This window comes from Moschus berezovskii, chromosome 5 (assembly GCF_049115385.1).
Source record: "Moschus berezovskii isolate FMDL1 chromosome 5, NW_MosBer_1.0, whole genome shotgun sequence".
Classification (NCBI taxonomy): Eukaryota; Metazoa; Chordata; class Mammalia; order Artiodactyla; family Moschidae; genus Moschus; species Moschus berezovskii.
Window position 1 is genome coordinate 125,612,173 of NC_142464.1, and position 12,048 is coordinate 125,624,220.

The 12,048-nt window shown below is 45.1% G+C and overlaps 1 protein-coding gene across 5 annotated transcripts in view; it reads left to right on the plus strand.

Moving 5' to 3' along the window:
- The window catches only part of LOC129561553 (HAUS augmin-like complex subunit 3), a 100,549-nt gene that overhangs the window by 33,838 nt on the left and 54,663 nt on the right, over positions 1–12,048 (plus strand). For 4 of the 5 annotated variants that reach the window (XM_088836607.1, XM_088836608.1, XM_088836606.1 and 1 more), the window contains exons 4-5: positions 8,797–8,876; positions 10,284–10,787. The exons of the other annotated variant lie outside the window; for it this stretch is intronic. In XM_088836607.1, coding sequence (XP_088692733.1) covers positions 8,797–8,876; positions 10,284–10,787 — 584 coding nt within the window. The remainder of the gene's footprint in view (positions 1–8,796; positions 8,877–10,283; positions 10,788–12,048) is intronic. 5 annotated transcript variants of the gene reach the window in all.

Genomic DNA, 12,048 nt, shown 5'->3' on the forward strand with positions numbered 1-12,048 from the left:
TTCAGTTCAGTTCAGTTCAGTCGCTCAGTTGTGTCTGACTCTTTGCGACCCCATGAACCGCAGTACGACAGGCCTCCCTGTCCATCGCCAACTCCTGGAGTTTACCCAAACTCATGTCCATTGAGTCGGTGATGCCATCCAACCATCTCATCCTCTGTCGTCCCCTTCTCCTCCTGCCCTCAATCTTTCCCAGCATCAGGGTCTTTTGAAATGAGTCAGCTCTTCACATGAGGTGGCCACAGTATTGGAGTTTCAGCTTCAACATCAGTCCTTCCAGTGAACACCCAGGACTGATCTCCTTTAGGATGGACTGGTTGGACCTCCTTGCAGTCCAAGGGACTCTCAAGAGTCTTCTCCAGCACCACAGTTCAGAAGCATCAATTTTTCGGCGCTCAGCCTTCTTTATGGTCCGACTCTCACATCCATACATGACCACTGGAAAATTGCACTCTTTGGAGGCAGGCAAATGTAGTCTCATCTTTGAGGCTACGACAGGTGGTCTGATCTGTAAATTTCAACTCTTACCGATTTGTAAGAGCTTTCTACAAACATAATACACGTATGAAAGATTTAACTATTTCTAGTTATGTGGTATTTTCCTCCGTGTTTTGGGGGGGTCTTTTTTGTTGTTTGCAATAGTTTAGAAAAAGTTGTTTGTTTTTTTTAAACAGAAAAACCGAAAACAAAGTCTATAATCCCACATTAAAAAAATTTTTTTTTTACATATTTACACACATTCAGAGTGAAAGGGTTTATATGTGCATTGTTTTCTTAATTTAGGCTTTTTCTTTGTTTGGTAAACCAATCTCCCCTTATTGCTACCCCGTGTTAATAACTTAGCTTATGCCTTTTATGTTTTTGTTCATCTGTTCCTGTGACTCTGAACTCCCAATGCAGGGGCCTGGGTTCGCACCCTGGTCAGAGAACTGTATCTCACGTGCCACAACCAAGAGTTCACTTGCCACAACTAAAGATTCTGCAGGCTGCATTGAAGATCAGACCCTGAGTGCTGCAACCAAGGCCCGACGCAGCGAAATAAGTGACCCACCACACACACATACACACACAAAGCTGTAGGTGAAATACGGATGGCAGGGCGGTGCAGTGAAGCTTTTACTCGGGTGGCTGGTTGGGTTTATCAGTGGAAGCAGGTGTCCAGGCTGCTGGGCAGTCTGTGTATTTGAGAAATGGAAGAGAATGACCTAATGGCTGTAGCTGTGTGCCTTGGGAAAAGACCGAGGCTAAGGGGGATTCATCAGCAACTAAAGGTTAAATGTGATAGAGAGCTCACCTGCTAGCCTGTAAAGAGGCTCCCTGCAGTCCCAGGCCTGTGCCTAGTCAGGCTGGTAGAGCTCCAGAGCAGGCTGGACTTTCTCCCCAGGCAGTTGTTCTGCCTTAAGGTCAGGGCCTTGATCAGGAAGAGGGACCTGACCCAGAGAGGCAGGGTGGGGACGTCTGGATTGGTGCCTTCAAATCTTGAGTCCCAGGTGCCTCTGGGACCTGCTGAAGTAGCTACTCCTCTCTCAGAGGCCAGGCCCCTCCTCTCTACCCCCACAGGAAGATGCAAGAGGGTTCTGCCTTTAGAAGTCATACGTTCCCCCTCAGGAACTGCCACCTCCTTGTCTTTTGGACATCGAGTCATGACATAACCTGGTCACGGAGGTACCAGGGCCTGTCAGGGGAGTGGATGATGAGACTTGGGCTGGCCAGGGCACAGAAACCATGTAGCCATTGGAACAGGGAAAGTTTAAAGGGTTACTGACTAGTAATGGGATTACTTGCCGAGAAGTAAAGAACTCTGAAGATTACAGTTAACAGCAGTCTCGGGAGCAGCCATCTGAGAGAGTGTCGAAGGAAGGAACATACCTGGAATGACTTGGCCAAGTGATGTCCACCATCTGGCCATCTTCTGTCCCAGAACAGGCCACTTGGGCTTCTAATGGAGTGACCATGGGGCTGGGGTGGAGGCTACATGTGGCATAGCGCTCGCACACCCCAGGGCCTACCTTGCTGTCACCTCTGTTGTCCAACTTTCCAACTTCAGACCGAACACTGGGTCCCCAGTAGCACCAAACTATGAGAACAGTCACTTGGGGGCTAGCTTGCAACACTGATCCCCTTGTGCCCTCAAAGGTACTGAGCTTTGTTTTGACTAGAACCCACGCATATTCTAGGCATGGGTTTGCCTTTCTGACACACAGGGCCTCAGCGAGCTCCATTCTTTGAGGCTCACAGAGCATTTGATCCACGGACCTACAGTCCTGCATAGCACTGCCCTGGACATAAGGACCCCCGCTACAGCACAGGAGCTGCAGCTGCTGTGTGATCCCGAGACCCACGGGCTCTGTCACGGCCACACAGGTGGTGCAGTGATGGAGTGGTGGGTAGCATGTCAGCTCCGGTGACCTCCAGGCCGCAGTATTCCCTGGATGTCAGTGACCATTGCAGGATGCAGTGTCCCCAGTGGAGATGGTTAAGAACGCTGGGACCCAGAAGGTAGCAGTGGGAGCAACCCTGCTCACCATCACTCCCAGAATCCCCTCAGTAAATGTGTTTTTCTCTCCCTATGTTTCTGGGTTCTGCAGGTTTAGTCTTGACTCCCCAAGGTAAATCTGCCAAGGGCACAGGACGAGTGCCTTTCTTCAAGCTATAGTTGCTGCCCAGTCATTTCAAGTTTCTTATACCAGGGACTGGCGGGCCAGAGACGCACTCCCCATCCTACTAGGGGTGACTTCCTACTACCAGAAGTCAGGGTTGCCGTCATGCGATGGGGGCCGGAAAGCATCTGCTAGAAACCCAGGTGATGTGGTTGGACACCCCTTGCTCCACTGTCCACTGCTGCTGCTGCTGCTGCTGCTAAGTCACTTCAGTCGTGTCCGACTCTGTGTGACCCCACAGACGGCAGTCCACCAGGCCCCCCCCGTCCCTGGGATTCTCCAGGCAAGAACACTGGAGTGGGTTGCCATTTCCTTCTCCAATGTGTGAAAGTGAAAGTGAAGTCGCTCAGTGATGTCTGACTTGTAGCAACCCCATGGACTGCAGCCCATCAGGCTCCTCCGTCCATGGGATTTTCTAGGCAAGAGTACTGGAGTGGCTTGCCATTGCCTTCTCCGTCCACTGTCCACATCTGACGGTAAATGCAGTGGCCATGTCTGAAAAGGGCATGACGACCAGGGACTTCACCTCTCAGGGGTGAGGGTTTAGGTCACGATCCGACAAGCTACCAGGACGAGCAGAGGCGCCCAGCCAGGGTGAGGGGCCCTCAGGGTGGGTGATAGAGGGGAGCGAAGGTGTTCTGTAGCTTTGAGACCAGCTGCAAGTCAAGGACAGGCCAGCCTTGCCCTGAAGCTCCCCCAGGAGGAGGCCCAGCGGAGTCCCGCAGAAGCTGCTCCCAAACACCTCTGAACTGCACGTCTGGTGACCATAGTGAGGACTGTAGTGAACAGGGGTGCCCAGAGCCTCCTGCTCATCATCCCAGCTGCTACTGGCAGCACAGCCCCTCCTGATGCTTGCCTCAGCTGCGAAGAACTGCTTTTCCCAAGGGCACACTGCTTTCCCAGGAGCAACCAGGTAGTGACTAGAGGGTGCAGAGGCTGACCCTCCCGGGGACCGTGCCGGGACCAGAGCAGGCCTTTGCAGCAATTGCATCAGTCCTTCACTCCCCTGCAGACATTGATCCTGAGAGTGCCCCCCAGTAACCTTTCAGAATGCAAGCCTTCATCTCAAGCTCAGCCTCCCAGGGACCAGACCTCTGCCAGTGTATGGGTACACGTACATAAATGTCATTTTTTTAAAAATGAGATCGCACTTGCACAGATCTCTGCATCTTCAGGTCAACTAACACAGCTTATTCTGTTCAGTGGCTCTGTGCTTCATGGTGTGGATGCTACATAATTTATTCCCCCACATTGGTATCTGCTTTGTTTCCAGTCCTTTGCCATAATACAGTACTGTCGTAAATATTTTTTCTTCAACCTATGACATAGATAGCCCGCAGTGAGGTGGTTTCATTGAATGATTTATGCATTTTATATCTGTTTTTATTGAGGTTACAACACACAAACACGCAGTACATCTAAGATCATAACTCAAAGTTGCACAAACCAAACACCCCACAACATTCACCCAGATCAGGAAACAGAACATTGGTAGCATCCCCGAGTCCCATCTTTGTTCCCTTTGGGTTTGTCCTTTTCTCTCCAACTCCTGAGACTTACGTGTGTGTTTTTAATGTGTTGACACTTTGCTTTCCAAAAAGATCCTAGGCTGCGCTCACCCACTGCAATGGCCCACACTCTGTGGAGTGTGCTTCTCTCTGAATCTGAATAAATCCACTTCTTACCTATCACTTTGTCCCTCACTGAATTCTTTCTGTGATGAGACATCGAGAACCTGAGCTTCATTAGGTCCTGAAACCAGAAACCTGCTCTTCGAACTGTCAAGGTATGAGCTCAGAGAACTTAAACAGCATGATCTTCCTTCTGAGGGAGCCGATTCCAAAAGTCCAGATGACCTCTAGAAGTTTCCTGGAATATCTGGAGAAACAAGCTAAGATACATGAAGATAATGTGACTTTACTGGAGGATCTCTGCCAAAAAATTGTGCCGAACCTTATGGAAGAGATAGATAAATATAAAGGGAGAAATGGGATTTAAAAACAGATGCCTCAGGCTGCTTTCGCGCTACATAAAAAAGCAGTATTCCTTGTACCACAGGAAGAGCTGTGACCATGGAAGACAGTTCTGATCGGCTCTTAGACTTGGAAGACCCTTTGGTCCTTGCTTCCAGCCTTCCACCCGCCATAGAAGTCAGTGGCAGTTCATTCTAGTAATGAACTGTTTTCTCACACACACACACACACACAGAAAGATCCTAACAATTCACATTTTTACCAGTAATGAGTGAGACTACCTCTTCTTCTCCATCTCCAAGTATATTTAGTTTGCATTTCCCTGACTACTACAGAGTTTGAGTATTATATCATATTTGTTTGCTTTTTGGATTTGCTATTTTGTGTGTTGTATCTTTTGCTCATTTTCTACTGAATTTTTCATTTTTGATCAGTGTAATTTGTTGTATAATATAAATATTGACTGTTTGTCTTTTTTGTCCCATTACTTTTTCCAATGTATTATTTTCTTTCAGAAGTGGTGCTAATTGTCCTTTCCCTATTTATTGATTTATCCTTCTCTACTGAACTGAAATACAATTTTCACTATATATTAAATTCTCATAAGTCTTGGGGTCAGCTTCTGGGTTTTCTACTCTGTTCTAGAGATCTTCTTGTCTACTCCTATTCAAATGCCTTGTATATTTGATCACGGTGGCTTTATAGTATGTTCTGATAATCTGGCAAAGCAAGTCTTCTTTAATTTTTTTTTAAACTTGCCTAATCAAACTGATCACATGGACCACATTCATATCTAACTCAGTAAAACTATGAGCCATGCTGTGTAGGGTCACCCAAAACAGGCGGGCCACGGTGGAGAGCTCTGACAAACGTGGTCCACTGGGGAAGGGGTGACAGACCACTTCAGTGTGCTTGCCTGGGGAGCCCGATAAACAGTGTGAAAAGGCAGAAAGACAGGACACTGAAAGGTGGATTCCCCAGGTCGGTAGGTGCCCAGTATGCTACTGGAGAAGAGTGGAGAAATAACAGCAGGAGAGAGCCAAAGTGAAAACAACACTCAGCTGTGGACGTGACTGGTGATAGAAGTAAAGTCAGATGCTGTAAGGAGCAATATTGCATAGGAACCTGGAATGTTAGATCCCTGAATCAAGGCAAATTGGAAGTGGTCAAACAGGAGATGGCAAGAGTGAACGTCGACATTCTAGGAATCAGTGAACTAAGATGGACTGGAATGGGTGAATTTACCTCAGATGACCATTACATCTACTACTGTGGGCAGGAATCCCTTAGAAGAAATGGAGTAGCCATGATGGTCAACAAAAGAGTCCGAAATGCAGTACTTGGGTGCACTCTCAAAAACGACAGAATGAACTCTGTTTCCAAGGTAAACCATTCAATATCACAGTAATCCAAGTCTATGCCCCAACCAGTAACTCTGAAGAAGCCGAAGTTGAATGGTTCTGTGAAGACCTACAAGACCTTATAGAACTAGCACCCAAAAAAGATGTCCTTTTCATCATAGGGGACTGGAATGCAAAAGTAGGAAGTCAAGAGATACCTGGAGTAACAGGCAAAGTTGGCCTTGGAGCACGGAATGAAGCAGGGCAAAGGCTAACAGAGTTTTGCTAAGAGAACACACTGGTCATAGCAAATACCCTCTTCCAACAACATAAGAGACAACTCTACACATTGACATCACCAGATGGTCAATACTGAAATCAGATTGATTATATTCTTTGCAATGAAAGATGGAGAAGCTCTATACAGTCAGCAAAAACAAGACCGGGAGCTGACTGTGGCTCAGATCATGAACTCCTTATTGCCAAATTCAGACTTAAAGAAAGTAGGGAATACCACTAGATCATCCAGGTATGACCTAAATCAAATCCCTTATGATTATCCAGTGGAAGTGACAAATAGATTCAAGGGATTAGATCTGATAGAGTGCCTGAAGAACTATGGATGGAGATTCATGACATTGTATGGGAGGCAGTGATCAAGACCATCCCCAAGAAAAAGAAATGCAAAAAGGCAAAAATGGCTGTCTGAGGAGGCCTTACAAATAGCTGAGAAAAGAAGAGAAACTAAAGGCAAAGGAGAAAAGGAAAGATATATGCATCTGAATGCAAAGTTCCAAAGAATAGCAAGGAGAGATAAGAAAGTCTTCCTCAGTGATCAATGCAAAGAAATAGAGGAAAACAATAGAATGGGAAAGACTAGAGATCTCTTCAAGAAAATTAGACATACCAAGGGAACATTTCATGCAAAGATGGGCTCGATAAAGGACAGAAATGGTATGGACCCAACAGAAGCAGAAGATATTAAGAAGAGGTGTCAAGAATACACAGAAGAACTGTACAGAAAAGATCTTCATGACCAAGATAGTCATGATAACGTGATCACTGACCTAGAGCCAGACATCCTGGAATGTGAAGTCAAGTGGGCCTTAGGAAGCATCACTATGAACAAAGCCAGTGGAGGTGATGGAATTCCAGTTGAGCTACTTCAAATCCTGAAAGATGATGCTGTGAGAGTGCTACACTCAATATGCCACCAAATTTAGAAACTTCAGCAGTGGCCACAGGACTGGAAAAGGTCAGTCTGCATTCCAATCCCAAAGAAAGGCAATGCCAGAGAATGCTCAAACTACCGCACAATTGCACTCATCTCACACTCTAGCAAGGTGATGCTCAAAATTCTCCAAGCCAGGTTTCAACAGTACATGATCCATGAACTTCCAGATGTTCAAGCTGGTTTTAGAAAAGGCAGAGGAACCAGAGATCAAATTGCCAACATCTATTGGATCATTGAAAAAGCAAGAGAGTTGTTGCTTTTAAACTGTGGTGTTGGAGAAGACTCTTGAGAGTCCCTTGAACTTCAAGGAGATCCAACCTGCCAATCCTAAAGGAAATCAGTCCTGAATATTCATTGGAAGGACTGATGCTGAAGCTGAAGCTCCAATACTTTGGCCACCTGATGTGAAGAACTGACTCACTGGAAAAGACCCTGATAGGAAGAACTGACTCCTTAGAAAAGACCTCAGTGCTGGGAAAGATTGAAGGCAGGAGGAGAAGGGGATGACAGAGGATGAGATGGTTGGATGGCATCACTGACTTGATAGACATGGGTTTGAGCAAGCTCCAGGAGTTGGTGATGGACAGGGAAGCCTGACATGCTGCAGTCCATGGGGTCGCAAAGAGTCAGACACGACTGATCTATTCAACTGAACTGGGACCTCCTTGATGGTTCAGTGATTAAGTCTCTGCCTTCCAGTGCAGGGGGCATGGATTCAGTCCCTGGTCAGAGAAGTAAGATCCCATATGCTGCACAGCATGGCCACCCCCCCTCAAAAACAAATAAAGCAACTTACCTTTCTTCTCTATTTTCAGACATTTAAATTTCCTATATTCTTTGAAGTTGGTTTTTTTTTTTTTTCAATTAAAAGAGCCCTGTAGGGCCTCTGATGGGAATTGTATTAAATTTATATTTGTGAGAATTAAATATTTTGTTCCAATCTCAATGCTGTGTTTTTCCATTTGTATAGATCTTGCTTTATGCCATTTTATAAGATTTTAAGTTTTCATCATTGAGTGCCTTGTGCCTTTCTTATTACATTAATCGTAAGTATAACTTTTCTCTATTGCAAATGAAAGATTTCCCCCATTTGCATTTCTTGGTTATTATCATTGTTATAGATACTTGAGTTATGTTGTTTGGGATTGAACCCAGTTCCATCGCTTCTGTCCAGCCCAAGCTTGTTAAAATTAAAATCTAAATGAGAAGTTTATGTGTTTTACTGAATCTCTAATGTTCTGTTACAGAATTATTCCATCTAAGAATTTCTTCAAACTTTTAATACTTGCAAGCTTTCTGTAAAATACTTAACTTGGCTTTTCAAAATCAAGTATTCAAACACTAATACCAAATAATACTTTTTAGGAAACATTTCATGATTACATAGATCTGTCTCCAGCTAACTTGAAGATATTTTGCATAAGTGTTTATTGCAATGGTAGTGTGCATTCTGTTTGTAAATTTTATTACATTGTTTTAGTTAAGCAAATGATGAGTAAATGATCAGGCTCTTTTCAGTGTTTAGTTAATTATATGACTTAGATTTTAATGTTTCCTCCTTCTCTTGTGTTTCCTTTCTGTGTCTTTTAAAGCTGCAGATGTGGTAGACAAATCCAGTGTTAAATATTCAGTACTACTTGAAGATGGAAAGAATCAATCACTGGGAAAAAAGGTGAATCTTTGCAGATATGAGTAATTCTCTACAGATAGCTTTCACTTTTTTTAACAAATGCTTATCAAGTGTCAACCATATTCTGGGCACTGTGGGTACAGTGGTTAAAAAAACAGAAGTTCTTCTCCAGAAGCTATAGTTTACTCATATGAGGGGACGAGACAGACAGAGAAGCACAGTATTTCCCTATGACTCGGTGAATTAGTCTCACAATAGGAGTCAGGGCTGAGTGCCCTGGGACCCTTAGGGGAGACGGCTAACCCAGTTTTTGTGCTGGCTCGTCCTGCTTTTCTCTGGTGGTGGGAGAGGAATCTGGGACACCTTTCTGAAGTGTGAACACTCCGAGTTGAGGTCTAGGAAATGGTCTGTCTCAATATCCTCACCTTTAGAGAGTGGACTTTGGGAAAATTTTTTAGGTTAAAGGAAGAAGAATTGGAGCTTTGGGGTAGTGAAAATAAAGAGAAGTTCCGAAAAGAAGGGTATAAAATTTACAGTGGGGCTTCTCAGGTGGCTCAGTGGTAAAGAATCCACCTGCCAAGCAGGAGACTCAGGTTTGATCCTTGGGTTGGCAAGATCCCCTGGAGAAAGAAATGGCAACCCACTCCAGTATTCTTGCCTGGGACACCCCACAGACTGGGGAGCCTGGCAGGCTACAGTCCATGGAGTTACAAAGAGTTATGACTTAGTGACTAAACAACAACAACAAAAGTTTACAGTGAGTGAGGTATGTGGTTGAGCTTGGAGAAGAGATGAGAGGAGGTCATGTTACCAAAGACCTTAACTATGAATCAGTGGAGGAGGTGGCTTAACAGTTAAGACTGTAGTGGTTGTTACTGTTCGGTCCCTAAGTCGAGTTCAACTCTTTGCCCCCCCTGGACTGCAGCAAGCCAGACTTCCCTGCCCCTCACTGTCTCCTGGAGTTTGCTCACATTCATGTCCGCTGAGTCTGTGACTTGACAAATGAGTGTTCCATGTCACTAGATCGAAACAGGAAGAACATTGCGCTGAGCTGTAATTTTTTAAAAAGTTGAGTAGGCAGAGCTGTGGTGACTTTCTTCTCTCTGCAAATGGCCTTTGCTTGCAGGCTGTCAGTGGCTCATCCTCAGTCTTGCACACGTGTGCGGCACATCCCCCTCCACAGCATCTCCTGTTACACGCGGCCCCAGCGCAGGCTTTCTCAACTAGCTCCTGTCTTTTCCAGCTCAGGGGGCAGCCAGGCACTCCTGCCTGGGTTGAGAAAAACCACTGCTCAGGAAGACTCTCCACAGTTCATTAGGAAGTTGGATCACAGTTGATGTGAAGCCATGTCCCCGCTTTACCTTAGATGGGTTTTATCAGATTTTACTCTGGTATATAGACCTGTCTTACAAGTCCATATTCTGTGAAATATTTTCCATTTTTCTATAGAACCTTAATTCTCTTATGAGCCAGCCATCAGGAGTCTCCATCAAGCTCTGGCCTCAGTCCTCTGGTGTCAGAGTCACAGATCAGCTGTCTGCTGACCAGAACCAGAAGGGCATCAGTTCATCGGCTCCTTCAAGGTGTTCAGTCCCACAGTGTGACCAACAGGCTTCAGTTCCACAGAAAATGGAACGTAAAAGAAAACACCTCCCAAAGGAAAGCATAACTAATGAAAACAACAGAGAAAGCATGAATCTTACAGGAAACTACGTCTCATGTAATAATTCATCAGTGAAAACAAGTAAACTTGTGATATTGGAAGAAGATGCTGGTGAGGTTGAAACCTACCTCAATTCCAGGCACTCAAAGGCATTCAAAACTGATTTTTGTGACATTAGACATTTGGATGCTTTGGAGCAAAGCCAGCTGATTGAAATGCTCAAACAGGCAGCCACCGTGGTGGTAACTCTGATGTATAAGGATGGCTCCACCCAGCTGAGAGCTGACCAGGTTGGTAAACGGTATTGGTTCCTGTTTGTTTCTGTTTTTTGGGCACCGTAAAACAAACCCATTTCCTTAGTGTCTGATTTTGATGGGAGAGCTAGAAATAAGGTTTTAAACCTTCCCCCTCCCCCAGTGGTGAGTGACAATGCACAGTTCTCACTAGGTTTTTAAGAGACTGCCACATGTTTTCCAGATTTCTTATACCATTTTACACTCCACCAGCAGTGTGTGAGGGTTACAGATTCTCCACGTCCTTGTCAGTACCTGTCTGTCTTTTCTTATTGTAGCTGTGTTTCGTTGTTTTAAAAATATTCATTCACTTATTCATTTACTCAGCTGCACCGAACCTCAGTTGCGGCACGTGGAATCTTCCTTTGTTGCGTCGTTCAGGATCTTTGTTGCGATGCATGGAATCTCGAGTTGTGGCATGTGGGCTCAGCAGTTGTTGAGGGCAGGCTTAGTTGCTCTGTGGCCTGTGGGATCTTAGTTCCCGGACCAAGGACCGAACCGAGTCTCCTGCACCGCAAGACAGATTCTTAACCCCTGGCCCACCAGGGAAGTCCCTCACTGTGGTTTTAAATTGCATTTCCCTAATAACTGGGGACATTAAGCATCTTCTCATATGCTGATTGTCCATTTGCATATCCTCTTTGGTGAAATGTCAGTTCAGGTTTTTTGCTTATTTTTTAAATTGGGTTATTTGTGTTTTATTTTGGACCTGTCAGATTTCTTTATATATTCTGATACAGGTCTCTTGTCAGATGTATGATTTGTAATTCTCCAAATCTGTGGCTTGTTTTTAGCAATTTCCTGATGACTTTTTTGTGTTTTTTTTTAAACTTTATTTATTATTTTTGGCTGTGTTGGCTCTTCGTTGCTGCACTGGGCTTTCTCTCGTTGCGGTGATCAGGGGCTCCTCCCCTTTGAGGTCTGAGGGCTTCTTGTCGTGGTGGCTTCTCTTGTTGCGGAGCACAGGCTCTAGACTCACGGGCTTCTGTAGCTGTGCCTCATGGCTTTAGTTGCTCCTCGGAATGTGGGATCTTCCTGGACCAGGGGTCAAACCCGTGTCCCCTACATTGGCTGGCAGATTCTTAGCCACTGGACCCCCAGGGAAGTCCTTTGATGGTGTTTTTAAAACACAAAAGGTTTTTTAATTTCATGAATTCCAGTTTATCAAGTACTTCTTATATTGCTTATGCTTTTGTTGGTATATTTAAGAATGCTTTGCCTATCCCAGGTCATAAATGCTTTACCCTATTTGCTTCTA